The 23,746-nt window shown below is 43.1% G+C and overlaps 1 protein-coding gene across 5 annotated transcripts in view; it reads left to right on the top strand.

The window, feature by feature from the left end:
• The window catches only part of LOC308457978 (leukemia inhibitory factor receptor-like), a 95,382-nt gene that overhangs the window by 54,781 nt on the left and 16,855 nt on the right, over positions 1-23,746 (top strand). For 4 of the 5 annotated variants that reach the window (XM_080972379.1, XM_080972378.1, XM_080972381.1 and 1 more), the window contains exons 4-14: positions 18-163; positions 2,205-2,368; positions 2,939-3,113; positions 3,676-3,939; positions 5,543-5,675; positions 8,596-8,759; positions 10,733-10,869; positions 11,846-12,026; positions 16,736-16,806; positions 18,812-19,025; positions 22,721-22,897. In XM_080972379.1, coding sequence (XP_080828505.1) covers positions 18-163; positions 2,205-2,368; positions 2,939-3,113; positions 3,676-3,939; positions 5,543-5,675; positions 8,596-8,759; positions 10,733-10,869; positions 11,846-12,026; positions 16,736-16,806; positions 18,812-19,025; positions 22,721-22,897 — 1,826 coding nt within the window. The remainder of the gene's footprint in view (positions 1-17; positions 164-2,204; positions 2,369-2,938; positions 3,114-3,675; positions 3,940-5,542; positions 5,676-8,595; positions 8,760-10,732; positions 10,870-11,845; positions 12,027-16,735; positions 16,807-18,811; positions 19,026-22,720; positions 22,898-23,746) is intronic. The other variant, XM_080972382.1, reaches the window with a different exon arrangement.

The raw sequence follows: 23,746 nt of genomic DNA, 5'->3' as shown, positions 1-23,746 counted from the left end.
TTCCCCCACCCCTCCAGGACTTCCTGCTTAACAACAAAGGAGAAAACGGCGCAGATTGATAAACTGATCTCATTTGCCTCTAATCAAATAAAGATATCCACCGTGAGTCAGTCTGGAAAAGTGATAGCCGAAAACACATTTGAGCTGACTGATAAGGATATTGGTAAGCTTACACTGTCTTTATACAAAGTCTGGCCTTTCTTCTACCCTGTTAACAAGCTGGCTCAGCTGATGACATCTCAGTTCAACATTAAGTCAAGCCTTTGAGTAGCTCACAGAGCCTTTTCATCCCTCCTCTTTGCTCCAAGCTCCTATAATAAGTTAGAGCACTGAAGTTTCCTTTAAACCATATTTCCTTTAAACAGAAAATCTACAATACACCCTGTAGGTCAACCAATGAGGTAGAGGCTCTATTTCACCTAAAGGCCTAGTGTTTGGATAGGGGATCTATGGCCATCCATAGGTTGTTAGACTCCCAATTTCTATCAGGCCTAGTTAATATGCTGAATAATGTTATAGCTGTGAGAGCCATATTTTGGCTCACTGTGATGTGTGGACCAGGCATGAGCCTATATAAAAATGTAACAGACACATTTGAGATAGTTGCATGGGTTAGGGTCCCATGAACTGTAGACATTATACTCAGTTTGGACCTCTCTATCCACATGGAAGGTGACTGTTCCTGGTCTTCTAACTCATACACATGTGAAGTGAAGCAGGGTGGCTAACAAGCAGAGGGCCTCATTGGTGGTGGCGCCTCAGCTTTGGAGCAGCCTCCCCAGATAGGCTCTCCTGTGTGTCTTCTCTGTGATATTTTTGGCACCAGCTGACAACCTTTTTATTCATCCAGACTGTACAATTATTTTATGCTGTGTTTGACACAGATGGCAGAAAACCTTCTTCTGATTGGTTTTTAATGATGTGGATGTAATATTTTGCTTGTAAGCTACAAAGCTTGTTAAGTTACAACCCGGGGAATGTTTATTGATGGGCAGGTATACATATCTGATAAATAAATACAAAATTAGTGTGCAGCCATGCCTTTTCTCAGTCTCTTTCTGTCACTCAGGACCTAGGGTGTTGCATAAAAAGTTATATGTTGGAGTTTTAAAATTTGATGGTCTCAGATTTCAATGCGTAGCACAAAGTGTGTGAGTGTGTTTGTATGTAATCATAATATCCCCAGAAGTATAGTCCGCTTTGGGGCTTTGCCCCTCATAAAACCATATTGCAATTTCTGTTTAGAAATTGAAAGGGAGAGTTCTTCATGTTGAGAATACAGAGGTTGTGGGATTAACTAGAAGCGATTTTCTGTCTTGGAATTCAGCCAGGCAGTAATCTTCCACAAAAGCACCTCATCTTTCATAATAATTTGGCCTCTAATTATATGTTTGGAAGTAGCCCAATATTGTGTGAGCATAAAGCGCTCTCTCTTCGCCACTGCTCTCTCTAGCTTTTGAAACAGTAATGTTTGACAATGCTGTAATGTTCAACAGTACAGGTTTTTCAGGGTCTTGCTATATATAAGAGCATGGCTTGGACGCTGCTGCCTCCCTTGAGGTACTTATAGCAGATCTAAGCTGAAAGAGGCTATTGTGTTCTTTGAGTGCAGTCTGGCCAAAGCTGAGCACTTGCAAATTCCATAGTTGCCAACCATGTGCTTAACTCCCTTCTGTTGGAAACTGTGGAACTTAGCTGTCCTTAAAACTTCTCCTGGATTGTGCCCCCTTTTTAATAGGAAACTTACTGTAGGGCAGGGATGGGCCAACTTCAGACTAGTGAGATCTACTTTATTTTTATACCAGAAGATCCACCTGGTGCATGGTTTTTCCCCCCCTTTTAAAGTATATCCTCAGTTGCTCTCATCAGCTGATACATTCCTTCTGAGAGTTGCATCAAGCTGGCTCATGTAAAGGGTCAGGCACACTGTGAAAAAATACATATTGGGGAAACCTTAAAAAAAAAAACAGTTTCGGGGGGAATTCATGTTTTTCCACACTGGACAATAAGTGGAACTCTCCTTGTGGTAGAAAAACAGCTGAGGGCATCCAACCTTATGAATAAGCACAAAGGTTTCATGTAAATAATTTTTTTAAAACTCAGATTGGGGAGGAGAAGCAGGAATTATGTGGTGTTCTTGCGACTGTTATTGACACTAAATTAGTTCTGAATTGGGTTCCTGTCCCTTTCTCTTCCCCACACAGCCTTTGTCCCTCCCACCCCAGTGATTCACAACCTGACTGCCAACTTCTTAACTGACATATTGACTCTGGAGTGGTACGATGGCGGCTCAGCCTTTCCAATGGAGATGGAAGCTACTTGGCAAATTCAGATCCTGCGTAAAGATCCCATGGAAGAAGTTGCACTAGTACGTGGTCCATCTCTCTCTCTCTGTGTGTGTGTGTGTGTCTGATGGCCTATCTCTTTTTCTCAACTTTATATTCCAATGCTTTCCAAAAAATGAAGTGCCAACTGTATTGCTTGAATTCATTCTTTGTATATGTAGAGATTGTGGTTAATGTCAGATATGGGCTAGGAAGATCTGGATTCAAATCTCTCTCTCTCTCTCTCTACACACACACACACACACACACACACACACACACACACACACGAAACTCACTAGGTGATCTTGGAACAATTGTGGCCTGTCAGCCTAACCTACTTTATATGGGTGGAGAAACACACCAAACAACATGTCAGATTCATGCTCAATTCAGTTTCATTGAATTGAGAGCTTTTTTCATACACTGCTTAGAAGTTATTGTAATTAAACTGAGTATATACATTGTTTAAATAAATAAGTAAGTAAATAAGTAAATATCTGCAGCTTATTAGCCAGAATCTTAAACCTAATCTGAAAATAACAATAGGAAGCTGAAATGTGCAGGTTTTCTATACACACAGGCACACAGTGACATTTCTTTTACATCTTTAGGAGACCTATCACTCCAACTTAACTCGTGAGGACAGCCTCCTCCGGTGGAGCTGGAAATCTGACCTGGATTTTCAGTGCACCACACACTATGTCAAGATCCGCTGTTTTTTCCGCGAGGACACATATCCTGGGGACAAGAAGTGGAGTGAATGGAGCCAGCTCGCAAATATTCCCGGTAAGATGCTCAAAATGGGAACAAAAATTGTGAGTCCCGATGCACAGGATGATTGGTGTGTTGAATGAATGAAGGGTGCTGCAAAATAAGTTATGTTTCTATGATTCTGTGAAAACCCTCAAGCATCCCTGAGGCGAGGGCTGGTGACCTCTTCTTGCAGATTTGAGAGTGTATTGCCCTCCGTTTTCACAATGTAAATGGGTAAGCAATATTTGTCTGCCTGACAGGGTATTTCGGAACATCTTGCTGGGGGGGCGCTCCATATTTTTGCTACTGTGTTGATTGACAAAGGACCCATTCCCTTTTCCTGAGATGAAATGAAACGACTCCTCAAACACACAATCTGTAGAGAAAATGAGGACAAAGAATGCAGTTGTTTGAAAACTGCTGATTGGGAACAATTCCTTCCTCTGTCTTCTGGCACACTTTCTTCTCGTCCCTGCTGCTTACCTCAGAACAATTCCTGAGAGATTGTGGCTACAAATGTCATTCTGCTGCTGCTGCTGAACTGAACTTAAATTACCTAGAGGATGTGGTCATCCCTGTTCTTTTCTGTTTTTAGGGAATGATACGGGCTCTTACAGAGCAGTGTTTCCTGAAGACAGAGTGGTGCCAGTAGGTTCCAATATGACGTTCTGTTGTGTGTGGAAGGAAGGAGAACACCTGGACTACCTGACGTATGACATTCAGGTCTTGAATTACTCTCGACTCTCCAACTGGAGCGTGTCAGGCCACGTCCAAAACGCTATACCTGGGGGTTCTGGCAAAAATGTAGTTTGTCGACTGGATGGGATTAAATATGAAGGAAGCGTTCTCTTTGCTGGCTGTAAGTATATAAACTTTCGGAATGGTCGCTTCTCTAGTGATAGCTGCAAGTAACGTCTGAATCGGGAGAGGCTGTGAAAGCTCTGGATTGGTGGTTGAATTGGAGAAGGCCCAATAAATTGCATGAATCCTGGAGACTCTTTGGGTGGGTGGTTCTTGTGTCTGGGAGATGGGCAAGCTTAGCTGTTCTGGGCTGAGTTTCACTCCCTCTGAAGGAGCATGGGGATAACTTGGGGATACTCCTGGATATACAGGTGAAACTCAAAAAATTAGAATATCATGGGAAGGTTCATTGGTTTCAGGAATTCAACTTGAATGGTGAAACTAATATATGAGATTGACTCATGACATGCAGAGCGAGATGTGCTTCTACTTCTCAGAGGTCCAATCTTGCTCAATTTGCAATCCTTGTTTTGCTGATTTCATTGAATATTCTAATTTTCTGAGATTGTTAATTTGGGGCTTTCATCAGCTGTACGCCACGATCATCACAATGATAACAAATCTAGGCTTGACATATCTCGCTTTGCATGTCATGAGTCTATCTCATATATTAGTTTCCCCTTTGAAGTTGAATTAGTGAAATAAAGGAACTTTTCCACCATTTTCTAATCTTTTGAGTTTCACCTGTATCTGTGTGACTAGAGGCCCAAGTGTTCCATGTGGCTAGCAGTTCCTTTTTACCAGCATTGTCTGGTTCCCCAGCTTAGATGGGGATAGACTAGCTACACTAGTCCATGCGCTGGCAACCTTGAGGCTAGATTACTGTAATGTGCTGCCCTTGGCTTGGTTTAGAAGGTCCAGCTGGTGCAGAATGTGGCAGACATATTGCCGGGGTGGGCATCTGGTTGGCAACATTGGACGCCATTGCTAAAACATTCACACTGGCTGCCCATCTGCTACTGAGCCAGGTTCCAAGGGCCTTGTTTTATTCTACAAAGCTCTAAACAACCTTGGTCATAGGTACTTCAGGAACCGCCTGAATCCTGATATTCCAGCTTGATCATTGAGATCATCTGCAAGAGCATTGTGAGCCATTCCCTGAGCTGGCAAGGCTCAAGTTTAACAAAAACAAGAGACGGGGCCTTTAGAGTTATTTTCTGGAATGCTTTGCCAATAGAGATTCAGCAAGTGCCTTCTGTTTCAACTTTTAAACGCTCAATGAAAATCTTTCTGCTTCAAAGAACTACACAAATTTTAGAAGGCATCTGAAGGCAGGCCTGTATCAGGACATTTTAATATGTTTTTATGTGTGTTGGAAGCCTCCCAGAGTGGCTGGGGCAACCCAGCCAGATGGGTGGGGCATAAATTATTATTACTATTACTATTACATATTTCCATGATAGCTAGCTGGTTTCTGATTTCTTCATATGTTTTTTATTGCATGATTTTATGTGCACTTGTTGTAAACTGCTCTCATTTCTTTTGTGAATAGTAGTATATAAATAAATAAGCAAATTTCAGATTTCTGTGATATCACAGAAGAGACCTTCTGACTTAAACACTAACTTCTGAAGATGAATGTTGAAAAGGGTTCAGCAAGTGTGTGCATGTATATTTTAACTGCTAACACACACCCCTCCTTCTTTCTTCTTTCCTTATAGACCCTCCCGATGTTCCTCAGAATTTTAGTTGCGAAACCAGGGACTTGAAAAAAATAACCTGCTCTTGGAAACGTGGAAGGTCCACTTGGTTATTTGGCCCAAAAAGAGGAACATATTACAGATTTTCTGAAAGGTGAATGTTAACGGTCTCCTTAAACATGGTACAGTTTGCAGACATGTCTTGTGAGATACCCTTTTATGGATAAAAAGTGCCATTTGTTTTAAACTGCTTTTTAAGTCTACAGAATGGGGCTTGCCTAAAAACAAGAAATCTAAAATCCCAGCAGTACTGTGTGCTTGTGCAGTTCATAGTGCTATATGTACCACATATCTGAACTATGATGGGTGGAAATTATTGGTGCTTAATTTTTTTTGCTAAGCTCAGGATCAGAAACAAATCTCAGGGAGTTAGTAACGCTCACCTTAGAGGAGAGTCGAGCATGAGAGGCCCCTGAATCCTTCTGTAGCTCAGATGAAGTTGTCATCATGAGAAGACTTAAGGAGGGAATCACAGGAGAACTGATTGGTTGGAACCAGTGGCCACCCCAAAAGGAGACCCAGTTAGCCCAAGGATCCTCCACAGAGGAGAAGATGTTTGCCCTCTGGTCCAAGTTTTCCTTGCAGATGGCTATTCAAACAGTCATCCTCACAAACCAACACAGCAGCTCTCTCAAAAACACACACACACACCCCTCCTTGGAATAAGAATTGGCCATGGGGGTTAGATTTTGGCTACCACCATTCCCCATCTCCCACCACAAAGTAGATATTCAAAGTAATGAATAGAGATATGGAAGTAGCCACCGAGACCATGTAACACCGGTCCTGAAAGACCTACGCTGGCTCCCAGTATGTTTCCGAGCATAATTCAAAGTGTTGGTGCTGACCTTTAAAGCCATAAATGGCCTTGGCCCAGTGTACCTGAAGGAGCGTCTCCACCCCCATCGTTCAGCCTGAACACCGAGGTCCAGCTCTGAGGGCCTTCTGGCAGTTCCCTCCCTGCGGGAAGTGAGGTTACAGGGAACCAGGCAGAGGGTCTTCTCGGTAGTGGCGCCCTCCCTGTGGAATGCCCTCCCATCAGAGGTCAAGGAAATAAACACCCTTCTGACTTTTAGAAGGCATCTGAAAGCTGCCCTGTTTAGAGAAGTTGTTAATGTTTGATGTTCTATTGTGTTTTTAAAATTTTGTTGGAAGCCCGCCAGATGGGCAGGGTATAAGCAATAAATTATTTTATTTACTTACTTACTTACTTACTTCTTTTCTGAACTAATGCTATGGGAATGAAGGAATGTCTTCCCATATCTGAATAAGGCACATCAGAGGTGCCAACTTGAATAAAAATTGGGGCAGCCCAAGTAAGCCTACCCTGCATAATCATTCGAAAGGCAACTTCCGTCAACTTTGAGGGATCATGGCCCCCTCAAATATTTTATTGAGGGGGGCAAAGTGACCTCAGCCCCTGGCGGTTGGCCTCTATGAGGCACATTAAGTCACCTCTTAGGTGTGCATAAGGCTGCTTTTCTGGCTGTGTTGACCTCTCCACCCCAATCCCAGCTGCTGCTTTTTCCTGGCCTTGTTCACTTGAGTGATCCTACCCCATCAGAGAACAGAAGTATGCCCTGATGACATCTAGTCAGTCAAACTTTGCTGTGCGGTAACAGCACTTAGGACAATATAAACAACAACAAAATCGTTGTGCCAAAAAATGGTTTAAAAGATAAGGCCCTCTTGGCAATGCTGGGAAGAATTCTACAAAACCTTTAGTAGTCAAAATCTAGCCACTGCTAACAAGGCCCATTGATAGTCCCTGGGGCTCAGCTAAGTTTTTAATTTGGGTTTACTTAGTAAGAATGGAGGAAAGGAAAAATGAAGAGGAAGTAAATATTAAAAATATTTTGTGAGTACATTAGCTGAGCCAAGATAATTACCGTATTTTTCGCACCATAGGACGCACTTTTTCTCTCCTAAAAAGCAAGGGAAAATGTGTGTGCGTCCTATGGAGCAAATGCAGGGGGGAGGCAGTCGGGAAAAGCCCCCAAGAGCCGCACACAAGCTCCGTGCGCTCTTGCGGGCTTTTCCCCAGGAGGGAGAAGGGACTGACTGGCCGCATCAGTTGCTTCTACCACCTCCCAGAAAAGCCAGGAGAAGCCGCAATCTCTTTAAAGGGGTTGTGCGGCTTCTGCGGGCTTTTGCGAGAGGTGAGGGAATCCCCCCACCTCCCAGGAAAGCCAGAAGAAGTCGTGCAGCCCTTTTAAAGTGTGCACGGCTTCTGCCGGTTTTGCGAAAGGTGAGGGAATCCCCCCACCTCCCAGAAAAGCCAGGAAAGCCCTGCGCAGCGTCTCCTGGCAAGGAGAGGCTGCACGGGGCTATGGATTCTTTAGCCCCACGCAGCCTCTCCCGGGAGAGAGAGGCTGCACGGGGCTAAAGGGGAAGCCAAAACAGCGAGCGGGATCCATCCTGCCCCCTGCCTTGGCTTCTTCCATAGCTGCGCGCAACCCCTCCGGCAAGGAGAGGCTGCACGGGGCTATGGCTTCTTTAGCCCTGCGCAGCATCTCCTGGCAAGGAGAGGCAGCACGGGACTAAAGGGGAAGCCAAAACAGCTAGCGGGATCCATCCTGCTCGCTGCCTTGGCTTGTGCCATAGCCGCGCGCAACCCCTCCGGCAGGGAGAGGTTGTGCGCAGCCTGTATGCTGCTCTTTGGGGCTGGGGGGGAAATTTTTTTTTTCTTGATTTCCCCCCCTAAAAACTGGGTGCGCCCTATGGTCCGGTGCGCCCTATGGTGCGAAAAATACGGTACTCTGCGTCCTTAAAAATGAAAGTAAAGATGTACTTTTTACAATTGGGGGTTTAGTTGAGGAACCCAGGACTTCTAGGTTCTTTCACACTTAAATTCAACATCTTTTCATGAACGTTCCCCAATTTTCTTAAAGCTGATCTGACGCAATCTAACTATATACATCTTCAGCAAATAACAAAAGGCTTTGAATTAACTTTTTATCAAAGGTATTGCTTGGATATTGATCTTTTCCCCCCTTTAAATTTTAAATTTGCAGTGTATCTGGGATTAATGTTACACTTTTCCATATAAAATCCAACGTAGAATATAACTATACGATGCAAGTTCTGAACAACCAGACAGTCTATAATTTCACAGTCCAAGCTTTCAATCAACTTGGTCAGTCAGCAACCTCCCTCTTAATTGATATACATCGTAAAGGTAAGAATCTGTTTCTTGGGCTTACTGTATTTTAGAAGTTCCCATTCAGTAATCCGTGCGCAACCCTATAATGATCATTTTACAAAAAACCAGAGATATCCCATGTATGTATTCATTATGTAGTTCTTCTCTGTCTCAGAACTAAAGCTTATTTTAACTGTTTGTTTTAACCGCTGGATTTAATCTGATCATTCTAGGGGCATCCTATTCATATATTCAGGATGCAGGTGGCGCTGTGGTCCAAACTACTGAGCCTCTTGGGCTTGCCAGTCAGAAGGTCGGCAGTTCAAATCCCCGTAACGGGGTGAGCTCCCATTGCTCTGTCTCAGCTCCTGCCAACCTAGCAGTTCAAAAGCACACCAGTGCAAGTAGATAAATAGGCACCACTGTGGTGAGAAGGGGAACGGCGTTTCTGTTCGTCATGGTCCTCCGTGTGCCAGTAGCTGGCCACACGACCCAGAAAACTGTCTGTGGACAAATGCCAGCTCCCTTGGCCTGGAAGCAAGATGAGCGCCGCAACCCCATAGTCTCCTATGACTGGACTTAACTGTCCAGGGGTCCTTTACCTTTTACCTTATTCATATATTCTCTAAGGCTGCCTTGAAATGGCCCTTCTAATTGGGCAGCCTAATTTGCAGACCAGAAAATCAGGGCATTTCAGGCAGCATCAGAGGTGAAATTCTGTTGGTAGATGCCATTAGTGAAATGACCTCATCGCAAAGTGTCATTTCAATATAATGGCACCCACCCACTGGTGGCAGCAGTGTCCTGTCCCACAAATTATGTCCTTATATACCTTTATATTGGCCAGGCAATTGGTGGCTCCCTTCCGCCACACTCCCAACTCCAAGCCAGATGTTTTCTGTGGATCATTTTTTACTCGGTGTTAGGTTGTTCTGCCCTTGGGAGCATACTTCTGAATACTGGAATGGAGAGGAGCAAGGTGAGTGCAGGGCAAACACACCAGCAGAACCTATCTGATGTTGCTGCCAGGATGTTTGCATCCTGCTGACCTCATTGCTCCCTTGCTGCTACCCTTCTGTGTCCTGGTGTCCAGCGGTGGCTAAGGCAGAGAGAAGTCAGGCAAGCGATACTGCACCAAGTGGCTTATGTGATTCTCCCGTTCCCTGTTTTATCATTGCAACAATAACCCTGTGCATTAGGCTGGGCTGAGAGACTGAATGACTCAAGGTCAACCAGCAACTTTCATGACTCGGTGGATATTTGAACAAGGGTGGATTTGATTTAAATTACTAGTCAGTAAGACTTGATTTAAATCATTTTTTATAGAAAGACTCATTCTTGCTAATATAATCTTAATGTTGACAACCAGATGAAGGTTTCATTTTTGGAATAATAAATTTTCAGAGTAGTTTTTACAGTTACTGTATATCAAAAATTACTGATTTGGTTATACTATTAGAAATACATAGACCAATAATTATGGAATTTTTGTGAGGTTTAACAGGTTCACTGTTTTTCTGCTGTGCTTTATTGGAAGGAGAAAATAATCATTTCCTTAATAACAATTTAAACAATTTATTTAACCAAAACAATAACATTATAGCATATGCATTCATGTTTGTTGACTGATGTGGTTAAACACATGAAAAACTTAAACAAATCCTTATTTCTGATGTATAGCCTTTGGACTATAATGTAACTTAAATAGAAAATTATCTTGAGATTTTTTTTTTTCCTCCAAAAGCATTTGATTTTAAAAATCCAATTTAAATAAAAAAAAATCCGATTAAAATAAATCTGATTTGTTTTACTTTTTTTTTTAATCATTTATTTTTATCTACCCTGATTTGAACCCTAGTGTCCCAAGTCCTCATCCAAAACTCTAAACGACTACACCACACTGGCTCTCCTTTAGCCCACCTTTCCGTACTGCACCTAGCACATGTTTGGCATGAAATAAATAAAAACAAGGATTTGTTTTTAACACTTTGCATCTTTTTTTTCACCAGTTCATCCAAGACCACCTTCTCGGTTCACTGTGAGGAACGAAAGCCCAACTAATGTCACTTTGTCATGGCACTTGGATGGCAATTTTAAGCAAATCAAGCTGCAGTGTCAGGTTGAAGTTATTTGCGTGGAGAAACAGGTAGGTGTTTTCTGGTTTGCCTTGTACATCAATGGCATTTTATAATAACTGGGTTGTGGGGTTTTGTTGTTGTTTTTACAAATTTATAAGCTGCTTCGCAGCCTAACGCAAGTCAAAGCAGTCTGCAGCAATGTGAAATGTGAGATAAAGTAGAAAGTCTAAAATCAATCAAAACCTAGAGGCCAGCCTGTTCCAGTGTTGCCTCTTACCGCTGGGTACCTATTGGCTGGGAAAGACCCGTGTAGGATCCATGCCCATGTAATAGCATTCATCATTTGCAGAAAGCCCACAATTGTGGGATTGAATGCTAGAGGGAAGAGAGTTTACCACATTGCTGCATTATATAAGAAATAAGCCTATAAGCTTCATGGGTCCAGAATCTATTCTGAACTCATCTTGCTGCAACCTCCCTCCCTCCCCTTTTTGTTCAATCTAAAGCACGATGTATAGAAATGATAACTGCCTCAAGGTCCATAAATAGCAACACCCTAGTGGTCCCAGGCCCTAAGGAAGTTAGATTAGCTTCAACCAGAGCCAGGGCCTTTTCAACACTGGCTCCGGCCTGGTGGAATGCTCTGCCTCATGAGACCAGGGCCCTGCAGGACCTGATTTCTTTCCGCAGGGTCTGTAAGACAGAGTTGTTCCGCCTGGCCTTTGGCTTGGAGCCAATTTAATTCCCTCCCCCTCTTTCTTCTTTCTTTTTCCTTTCTCCTCCTGTGATGAGGCTGCATTTTAATATTTTAATGTTTCAATATTTTAATTGTTGTATTTTAATCTTGTTTTTAAGTTGTATTCATTCAACTTGTTTTTATGATTGCTTGTTAGCCGCCCTGAGCCCGGCCTTGGCTGGGGAGGGTGGGGTATAAATAAAAATTATTATTATTATTATTATTATTACTTGTAGCAGTAATATTAATGGTGATTTATAGCAGCCCAGTACTTTTTGTCATAAAGAAATTTCATTTGTTTGTTTAAGAAGAAAAAGACCCTGAATGTGCTGCTGGATGGTGCAGAAAACTCGTTTTACACAACCACCGTGAGCAAGTTGCGTCCCTACACAACATACACTTTCAAAGTTCGCTGCTCAGCTGCTCCACCCCTCTTCTGGAAGTGGAGCGACTGGGTCGAGAAAACGCGGCACACAACCCTGCAAGCCCGTAAGTTTATTGCATAATGGGAGAATCCATGGCCCTCCAGATGTTGCGGAAGTGACATGTCCCATCAGGGATGGAGAGAGCTGAAGTCCAACAACATCTGGATCCCTGGAGTAATGGAACATTCTGAAGTATAGGCTTCATCAGTTCTCTTAATGAGTCGGGAAAAGTGAGCAAGAAGCTTTGGGAAGACCGTTCAAAATCTATTCCTTAATGAAAACACACCTGGAATATACAAGTGTGAATTTTCAGATTACAAATATCTGCCCCCAGAGCTTCATTTTTTCTTCTTTTTTGTACATTTTATAGCTTATAAAATTCTGAGATTGAAACCATAGCTCCAGTGCAAACTAAAATTGCAAGCTGTCTTCATCGGTCCGTTCTAAGAATTACAAAACTAACAGTTGCGTAATAAACTTACCGGAACCAATTAAAATGTTACAAAGCAGTGGGCAAGCCTTTGAGTTCATCATAACACTTTTTTTCTACACCCACCCTACAACCCCATGGGCAACCTTCCTCCGAAGGAAACCTCAAACAATTAGGGACTCTTACAAGTTGCTAAAAAACAAACAAACAGGGGTCTCTATGACATTTGGGGTGAAGAAAACCCGGGAGACACCAGCCTGACCGGGCACCATGACACAGTGTCCAGATTAGATGGCATTCTGCTCACACAAGGTTTGATACCCTTGGTTGAATCAACAAACATAGGTAGCATTAAAATCACAGATCATGCCCCAGTAGAAGTTACCCTTAAAATAGGAGAAGAAACACAAACCACCCCATCATGGTCCTTCAGTCCCATTCTAACCACAAATAAACAAATTGGAGAGAGTCTCACAAAAACTCTCAAACTACTTCAAAGAAAATGATATCGACAATATAACACCCCCCCCCCCCGCTATGGGATGCAATGAAAGTGGTCACCAGAGGAGCTTGCATAAAAGAGAAAACAATCCTTAAAAAACAAACCACCTCAAAAATTAGCAAAATAGAACAAGACATCATGGCCCTCTCATCATGCTACAAACAGGAGCTAAAAAAACTCCTTAAACTTATAGAACAAAAAAGGAGGGAACTAGACTCCCTAGAAATCAACAAAACAATGATCAACATTCTATACTCAAACCAACGCTTCTACGAGTGTGGAGGGAAAAACTCCAAACTATTAGCAAACAGGTGTAGGAAAAAATCACTCAAAAGAAGAATACATTGCATCACCAAAAAAGACAGCAACTTAACATTCTCCCCCTCAGAGTTTTACTTCCAACCTACACACCTCCCATTACCCACCTGAGGAGGAAATCAGAAAATTCCTAGCAGGACTGACCATGCCAGCCTTAACTGATGAGGAACAGGAATTCATGGACAGTCCTATCACCCCGGTGGAAATAGATACGATCCGCAAAATCCTGAAGCCACACAAAGCCCCAGGCCCAGACGGCTTTACAGCAGAATTCTATAAGAAATTCAAAGAAGCTCTGATGCCCTACGTGACCCGCCTTTTCAATGACATCATAAAAGGGACCCCCATTCCTAAAATCTGGACCTCCTCCAATATAGTCTCCATCCCAAAACCACTCAAAGACAGCCTCAAAGTAGAATCATACCACCCAATCTAATTAATAAACCAAGACTACAAGATATTCACATTAATCTTGGCCAACTGCCTAAAAAATTTCCTACACAAGTTTATAGCCCCAGACCAGACTGACTTTCTCCCTGGTCACGATATAACAGACCCCACCAGGAAACTACTGAATCTGATAGAACACAGCAAGGCAACTAAGCTCCCACTGGCAATTATGTCCCTAGACATCCTCAAAGCTTTTGATTGCTTAGAGTGGAAATACTTATTAGCAGTACTAACATGAAATTTGGTCCCAACTTCTTACAAACCCACAAACAAATATACTCCTGAGCTTCAGCAAAATGCAGGACTAACAGTATAGACTCTAATGCCATAGCAATCCAAAGAGGCACAAAACAAGGATGCCCACTGTCTCCCTTCCTATTTATCCTGGCTCTGGAACCTCTAGCAATCCGAATCTGAGCAGCCACAGACAAGGGAGTGGAAATAAAAGGCAGAACCTATAAATCAGGGCTCTTTGCAGATGACCTAATGGTCACAACACCAGACCCCATAAACACAGCAGCCTCCCTAATCAGGGAACTCAACCTGTTGAGTGTTGAGGCTATGTGCTTCAGCACCCCCCTTCATACCCAAAAGGAATTCATCAACATCACCAAGATAAAACTTTGCTGCACCATGTTCAGATACCTGGGGTACAAATAACCAACAAATTATACCTCCACAACTATAACCCCTTGTGACGACAAATCAACGAAGACTTGAGGAAATGGAACAACACTGCAACTTCACACTCTGACACAATAGCCATGCTCAAAATGACCACCCTCCCAATCTGGATTCCCCCAGCCCAACTTCGCAAATGGCAGAAAAAATTACTCATTTATCTTTTCACACAAAAAACCAAGAATAAGTCCCAAATACCTGCACTTCCCCTCTTCAGAAGGAGAATGGGGAATCCCCAACATAAAAGCATCCTACATCACCAACCAAGTACGTCACATAATCCTGTAAATCCTAGATGATGAGACGGAAAAATGGGTACACCTGGAGAGAGACACAATTGAAAATACCCGCACCTCTGCATACCCATTTCTCCAAAACTAAGGAAAATCCCCACAACACATCACACAGACCATGCTTAAAGCATGGAAAGAAGAAGTAGGTAAACTGTCCCCAACCCCATTCCCACCATTTCCCCGGCACACCACCCACTATTTCACCATGCAGCACAAAACTTCCAGATAAAACCATGCGAGCCAAAGGCTTATACTGCCTAGCAGACTTCTAAAAAAAATAACAAACCCATATCAATGCAAGAAATACAAGACAAACTAGGGGACACCCAAATGTCCTGGCTAACATACCACCAATTACATGCCCTCTTAAAAAAATCCATTAGTAAAATCAGCAGCAACTAGGCCCTTGACAACCTTTGAAAACCTCCTAACAACAAAGGGACATGGCAAAGGGATGGTATCCACAAGATACAAAACACTACTACAAAACCCCACAAATCCCCTCGACGCAATCAAAAAAACAATGGGGGAATGTCAATAGGCTATGAGATTAACCCCACCCAATAGATTAGAATGTGGTCTAAAACTCCCTTTAAATCCATACCGGCGAAAAGAAAAAAACTCACTCTGAAACTCACAGGTGGTACCTAACACTATGGAAACTAATGCTAATATGTCCAGGAACCTCACCAAAATGGTGGAGAGGATGTACCTCCACAGGCACATACCTCCACATGTGGTGGGAATGTCCTAAAATCCAACTCTTCTGGACATCAATCATACAATAAATATGCAAGATAACTAAGCAAAGTATTAGAAGTCACCCCAGAACTAAGGGAAGATGGCCCTACTAAGCATCTTCCAAAGTAATAATGCCCACTCACATCATAAAGAGCTCATAACCCAGCTACTCTCAGCAGCCAGAAGCATCATAGCCAGACACTGGAGAGACCTGTCAGAAGTTAGCATGGACCAATGGTATCAAATAGTATGGGAAACATCCTTATTAGGAAAAACTAACCAATAAACTGAAACTGACACGGGGAGAAATAGAAGAAGACGCCTTCACCCCGGTATGGTTCCCCTTTATCACATACATAGCCCATCAAGACAACGAGGACCCGCCAATAGCATTCAAATCAATATGGCTAACCTGGTCCAAAAAAACACACACACTCCACTCACACACAAAAACAAATTTTATTTAAGCCAGGGGTCAGCAGACTTTTTCAGCAGGGGGCCGGTCCACTGTCCCTCAGGTCTTGTTGGGGGCCAGACTATATTTTGGAAAAAAATAAATGAACAAATTCCTATGCCCCACAAATAACCCAGAGGTGCATTTTAAATAAAAGCACACATTCTGCTCATGTAAAAACACCAGGCAGGCCCCACAAATAACCCAGAGATGTATTTTAAATAAAAGCACACATTCTACTCATGTAAAAACACACTGATTCCCAGACCATTCGTGGGCTGGATTTAGAAGGCGATTGGGCCGGCTCCAGCCCCCGGGCCTTAGTTTGCCTACCCATGACTTAAGCCAATCAAAGACAACCAACCACACCCTAGAGCTAGGCCACCCACAACCTCTCTCACCACCAAAGAATTACAAGTGAATCGTAAAGAAAACCCACACAAGTGATGCTGACACAAAACCCCACACATACACTAAGTAGAAGAATAGAAGCATTGCCACCCCACCCCACTCACAATTTCCCCTCTCCCTCTTCCCCCTTTTCTTCCTAACCTAACATTGTGAAGGGGGAAAAACCCACTTTAAAAAATATATAGCCATAACTCTTTTTTCCAGTTTGGATGAGGAGGGGAGGAGAGGTTTTTTGCCTTGATGAAAAAGCCCCACTCTGCACTTTATAATAATTATAAGAGTCGATAAGACATTGTGCAGGCTTGGATAGGTTTTGGGATAAAGAAGTATCAGCTGTTTGAGATGTTTCTTCAGTGTAAGAGTGCTGGAAATTGTGAGTCTTCTTCTTAAGCAGCTGTCTCTCTTGGTCATTGTTACAATTTGGCAATTCTGTATACGTCAGCTGATAGCAACGAATATTTTCTTGAGTATAATCGAAACTCTCCTCTTTCAGCTCCAACGAGAAGTCTAGATCTCTGGAGAGAGAGAAGTCCTGATGGAGAGACTGTAAACCTCTTTTGGAAGGTATGTGTACGGCTGCTTTTGCTTTTAATTTGTCCTTAAATTACTGGCTCCCAGACAATACTGCTTGTTGCTTGCAAACTTTGCTCCTTCTGAGCCAATTCACACAACTCATTTCGCAGTGCAATATTGGCCATAAGGTGAACTTTTTCCTCCCAGTCTCACGAAAAATGGTTTTGTAAAAAACAGCAACCCACAATCCACGTGGTAAGATGGAAAGTTATGGTATCATTATTGCTGCATTTATAGTACTGACATTTTGTTATCTGTATGCTCTTGCAATTGTTATATGCTGCTGTTTTTATTATTGCTGATGTTATGAAATAATTCTCGCAGTTGTTGATTTTTGAGTTGAATTGTTGCTTTGAGCCTAGGTCTTTTGTGTGTGGACACACAAATATAGTGTTGGTGGTGGTGATCCCTGAGGGGGAAGCATCATCTTGTGATAATGCATACCTTTGGGAAAGTGGTGGGATGTCTTCCTCAAGAGCAGCTTTATTCTACTCTTGTTTTGTGAACTGTCTGACAGCTTTGGATAATAATTTAGTACAGGACCAACCGTCTTGCTTGCCCCTTTTCTGTGTATTTATTTAGCCCAGGAGTGGGGAACCTGTGGCCTTCTAGATGCTGTTGGGGACTACAAATCCCATGATCGGTGTCTGTTGGCCATGCTGGAAGGCCATCCCCCACCCCAATACAGCACGCTTACTCATGTACACAGTTCCAATCACAGCACTGCCTGCAGTGTTTTGCCTTCTGCCTCACTTCTGGTTGGGTGGCCAACCTGTGACCTTGCAGGTCTTAGGCTACAGCTCCCATCATCCTTTAACCTTGGCCCTTCTGGCTGGGGCTTCTGGGAATTGGGAGCCCAACAGTATGTGTCCAGCATTTTGAGGTCCGCAGGCCACACACGCTGCTGCAGTACTTCCACTTTCATTGGATTTGACAGATTATGTGCAAAACAAAGTTTTACTCCCTCTCGCCCAACAATCTGCCACACTTTTGCATGACCAAGAAAGCGTCTCCTGAGAGAGACTATGCAGGCAAAATGGGCAGACTTGATTCTCAAGCTTTGGCAAGTTTGTGGTTGCCACTTGTGGCGGCATTTCTAAGTGTGCCCCTTTTAGCTACTCCCATATCAGTTAATGCCAACTCGCCCTGTGGGGAAAAGTTAAGCAAGCCATTCTCTTAACCTGTAGGAGATAGAGTGACCAAGTTTGGAAATTACCTGCTCTTGCCTTCCATATAGCACATGAAAATAGCAGCACCTTATATTGCTTCCATCCCTAGCAAATGTCTGAGCATACTGCCTGGGAGCCAGCCGTAGGACTCAGGAGAGCCAGTGTGGTGTAGTGGTTAAGAGCGGTAGACTCGTAATCTGGTGAACCGGGTTCGCTTCCCCGCTCCTCCACATGCAGCTGCTGGGTGACCTTGGGCCAGTCACACTTCTCTGAAGTTTCTCAGCCCCACTCACCTCACAGAGTGTTTGTTGTGAGGGAGGAAGGGAAAGGAGAATGTTAGCCGCTTTGAGACTCCTGAAGGGGAGTGATAAAGCGGGATATCGAATCCAAACTCTCTCTCTCAGGATAAATGCCCTCTTGGTCGTGTCTCCTTGCTATTGTATTTGGAGAAGGGTCGTAGATCAGTGTTAGAGCATCTGCTTTCCATGCAGAAAGTCCAGATTCAATCTCTGACATCTCCAGGACATGCCTCCTGTCTGAAACCCTGGAAAGCTTCTGCCAGTCAGTGCAGACAAAACTGAGATGGATGGACCAATGGTCTGGCTCTGTAGGAGGCAGCTTCCTACGAGCCTTTCTTTGATGGCCGGTTTACTAGAAATATATAAATGGGTTGCCCAGCAGTCAGTGGATAAACTGCAACGAGGCCCAGCTTATAGGGCTGTTTTAAGTACCTTTCTGAAAGTGGCTTTGTGACAGCGCGCTTTTCTTGCATACTTCCTTTTCTATTTCCCTTGAACCTGCTATCTCTCTCTTTCTTTTTACAACAGCCACTACCCGTTTCCGACACAAATGGGTTGATAGAGGCTTACGAAGTGTCTTGGTCCCTACCAGAGGGGTCCACTTACAACAGGTCGGTTTCTGCACCTGCCAGCAACATCTCAATAAAGCTTGGGGAAAATGATTGTGCATTCTCGGTGGTGGCAAAAAACAAGGCTGGCCACTCTCCTCCTTCTCAGATAAACAGTGCAGATATTCCAGTCAGTAAGTATGAAATAAAACTCTTTGTCAATTGTGGTTTCTATCTGTATGCCCCATTTTTTTGGGGGGGGGAATGCATGAAATGTGTGTACTTTGTGTACCTATCTCCTAATACAGTGGTACCTCGGGTTACATACACTTCAGGTTACATACGCTTCAGGCTACAGACTCCGCTAACCCAGAAATATTACCTCAGGTTAAGAACTTTGCTTCAGGGTGAGAACAGAAATCGTGTTCCGGTGGCACGGCAGCAGCAGGAGGCCCCATTAACTAAAGTGGTGCTTCAGGTTAAGAACAGTTTCAGGTTAAGAACGGACCTCCAGAACGAATTAAGTACTTAACCTGAGGTACCACTGTATACTGTTAGGTTCTGATGGATTGTTGAACAATGCTTTGTTTGATATAAATTGTTTTAAAGTTATTGTGACTTTTTGTATTGGATCAAACTGCTACTGTTTCATCTTTTTATTGTGTCTTAATATGTGTTGGAAGCCGCCAATTGGGATGGGGTAACACGCTGGAGAATATGTGGTTGAAATTTATACGTATGCCCTTAGGCCCCATCTGAACTATACATTTAAAGCAATGAAGAAGCCTGGGAACTGTAGTTTAAGGACGCTACGCTGCTGGGAGCTCCCCCTAGTCCCTTTCCAGAACTACAATTCCCAGAGTGGTTTTTAACAGTCAATTCTGAAATTTGCAGCTTCATGAGGGAAATAGTAGTCTCCAAACAACTTTCAGCGCTCTTGAACTACAGTTCCCAGGAGTCTTTGGGAAAAGCCATGGCTGTTTAAAGTGGTATAATACTGCTTTAAATTTATAGTGCAGGTGGGGCCTTAGTTGTATTTGTTTATTGGTTCTAGGGTAGGGGTGAAAAGGTTTGGACTTGCTGGTATAACTGAATATGATCCAAGATCCACAGTCTTCATGCTGTTCAAGATTTCAGGGTTACTTTTTTTGTTGTTCACGCTCATTGGCTGAACAAGTTGATGCAACTTTTATGGAGTTATGTAAGCACTCTTGGTGAGTAATACAGACTTGTCGGCTGCTCCAGGTCAAGCACTTCTGTGGCTCTGACTGAAGCGAGCAGCTGGCAGTTCTTACGCCTCCTCAGACTCTTCTTAGAAAAGAACTTTTTGAATGACTGGATGCCTTGCTTTGCGTTACCCGCAGCACAACTCAGTTCTGAGGCACTGTGAGTCACAGATCGTAGTCATGGAGGGTGACTCATCCGGAAAGCAGCACGAGGAATAATAAGCAGGTCCTTTCAGCCTGGGCTCCGTTACATTCTGCAAATGCTTTGGATGCCTGGAAGAGATAATAGTGTATTTGTGTGTTCCTCACCTTGGAAAAGGATATTGTAGAGTTGAAAAGGGTTCAGAAAAGGGCAGCCAAAATTATCAGGGCGGGGGAGTGGAGCAACCCCCTCTGAGGGGAAAAAATACAGCATTTGGGATTTCTTAGTTTAGAGAACAGTCAAGAAAGAGGTGGCTTGATAGAGGTTTATAAAATTATGTATAGCATGTAGAAAGTTAATAGAGATTTTCTTTAAAAAAAAGAATAACACTTTTTAAGGTAGATAAGGACAAGATGAAATTATACAATTGAATATAAATATAGATGGGAAACGGCTATGTATAGTGAATACTTATCTACTTTTAAATTTTTTCACTTATGATCCCTTTCTTTTACTACTTTATTTTTTCTTTGTTCTTTTTTTCTTTTTTCTGATATCTTTCATTTCACTCCTTTATTGTGAATAGCATTTTATAGAGGTATAAATAACCGTAAATATGAGAAGAGGCAAAGTATTCTCTAATTTTTTTCCTTGGTTAGAGATACACATAGGAGACATACAGCTCCAGGTTGATCTGCCAATTGATGCTAGATCTGGCACACCTGCGTAAAGAAAGCCAGGGATCCAGGCCGCAGAAATCATTTCAGTGCAGGCTCTTACATTCATCAACCTCTGATATTGCAGTGGGTTGCAGATGGCAACATTCCAATCGTAGGCCATTATTATGAGGAAGGTGAAATCGTTTGCTTCAGGTGTGTTTCCTTCTCCTCGTTCTCTCCTTGGGAGATTTCTTAGCTTCCACCTGGAATTGTGCACCTGCAATCGGCAGTTTGTTGCCAAAGTAAAACATTTATTCATTGCATTTCTCACTCAGCAGTATTTCTCCTCTGCTGCCCCCCCCCCTTTTCTCTGTAGCAAGCCAGCTCAGTTCTATATTTGGTATTTGATGCTGTTCCAAGTTGAGCAGCTCGTGACTTGGCAGTCGTTCACTACTAGCCCAAGCCATATGGGGAGAAAATGTAATTATACAGTTAATGTAACCCGGAGGTGTTTTTCATGGAAGATCTATTGATTTCGTTGGACCTGATTTCCGTTTCATGCACTTATATTGTGAGAGCCACAGTCCAGTTCATCCAGGCTGATTTGTCATGCTGATTTGGAGAACCTGATTTTACGCTGCTGTATCCCATTGAACTTCTCACAGAACTTAATCCAATTATCAGCAGGTCCTCCAATGTAAACAGATTTTAGATAGACATGTATTACCAGTCTAGTGTGCTCTTAAGACTCAAAAACAGTGTCTTGCTTACCTCTCTCACACTCTCTTACACCGCCACCCAAAGATCAATACGATATTCCCCATAAGATTTTATTAGATATTTTGTGAGGAAAGATAAAGCTTAAATCTTTCTAGGATGTGCTGGCATGCAAAACTGAGGCTCCTGGTCAAGTCAATCAGTCTATTGACCAATATTTCTGGAGGTGCTCCAAACTGAACAGCAAAGCTTAGACTGAGATTACAGAGATCCCAGGAGCTGGTCTCTCTTAAATTCTGGTTGTCTTCAAGAGGACATGATACTGCACCTCCCATTACTGCCAGATGTGTCCAGCTTTCCTTCTGTGGTTGTCTAAGAAGACAAAAGGGACTCCTCGGTAGTGGCAGCCACCCTGTGGAACAGCCTCCCATCAATTGTCAAGGAGATAAATAACTATACAATTTTAGCAGACATCTGAAGGGCAGCCCTGTATAGGGAAGTTTTTAATGTTTTATTATGCTTTATATTTGTTGGAAGCTGCCCAGCGTGGCTGGGGCAACCCAATCAAGATGGGCAGGGTACAAATATTATTATTATTATTATTATTATTATTATTATTATTATTAATGGGTTAAAGGAAATAAATAATCTTTATGAGGAAGGATGAATGAAGTTGGGAAGACCCGAATTAAGCATTGTTTGGATTTGTTTCTCTTTAACGAGAGCAGTTGGACCAATTAGGTTCTTTTTTAAAAATATTTTAATTAGGAATTTCAACATAACAATTTATCAAAAACATGTCATCTTCATTTCCCCCCTATTTTACCCACCCCCTCCCTAAAAGAAAAACCCACCCTCCCACCCCACCCCCCAGCCTTCCCTCAGCTACTCTCTCTGTTTTTTCAGCACGTGTTATTCTCTGCATATTATAAAATTGTAAAGATCCTTCATTTATCTATCTATATGTTACCAATGATAAATTTGTGTATGTTTATTCTGGACCAATTAGGTTCTTCTGTATTTTTATATGTGTAGTTTTATTGCATGTGTCTTCAAACAAATTGGGGGGGGGGGGATAGGGAAGGCATTATGAAATGCATTAAGAAGGTCCCAGGAACTAACTTTTGACATTATCAATGTTGCAGGCGATGCCCCAACAGAGATCGGAGTTGCCAAAGGAGATGGTATTTACGTTGCTTGGGAGCTTGACCCCAACGTCACCTGTGGCTATACTGTGAGGTGGCATGAGGGGCCTGAGCCCAGTGCTGCTGTGAGTTGGGAAACGTTTCCATCAGGCGTGTCAGATGCTGTGATCAAATCTGGTAGGAAATAACTACTTAACATTTGTTTCTGCAAAGAACTGTGCTTGCATGTGAAAGTGAGAATCACCATGATTTAGGGACAGGGCCATAGCTGTCAACCGTTCCTTATTTGGCGGGAAACTCCCTTATCCCAGCGCCGTGTCCCGCTGCTGTCCCTTATGGATGATGTCCCTTAAATTTCCTGGGTTTCAAAGGAAGCAGCTCCTCTCCTTCCCTCCCTGCCGGCCAGGGAGGAGGGAGGCACCAACTGTGTTGCTTGGCTGCGTTACTTACCCAATAAGGAGTCTAAGAATGACTGGGGGGTGGAGCTTGCATGCCTTGTGCCAATCATATCGGCCTCATTGCCTGGGGACTCGCCTTTGCTCAGCGCTTCCCAGCAGAGAGGTGACGGTGGTTTTCCTTGCTGCATCCCCTTTGCCGGGTTGCTGCGCTGTGGGAACCATCACTTGAGGCTTTGTTTGGCTGCTGGCTGGGCTTTCTGCCTTTGGCTCGGAGCGGCTCAGAAGTTGAACATACCTGTGCCCGGAAAATCCCTTATTTTGGCTGCTGGTCCCTTATTTTCAAATCTGTAAGTTGACAGCTATGGACAGGGCATGTGTTTGGGATTCTGCTGTTTTTGAGCAGGAGAGTTTACATTTCAAGCTGCCATAGCTAGAGCTTCTTCCTGAACCCCCCCCCCATGATTTTCTGTTTTATGTATTCCTATGTTAAGATAGAAATTACCCTTTTAATGGTAGCTTGCTTGTAAAGTTTGGATACTTATCCACATTTGTCTCAGGAAAGCATTTTTGTTCTCCAAATGGAGTTTATTCCTTGGCTGCAATTCTTATCTTTTCTTTAAAATTTGCT

This window comes from Podarcis pityusensis (assembly GCF_964106645.2).
Source record: "Podarcis pityusensis genome assembly, chromosome: 11".
NCBI lineage: Eukaryota > Metazoa > Chordata > Lepidosauria > Squamata > Lacertidae > Podarcis > Podarcis pityusensis.
Note: the sequence above shows the minus strand (reverse complement) of the source record. Positions and strands in the feature narration are given on the sequence as shown.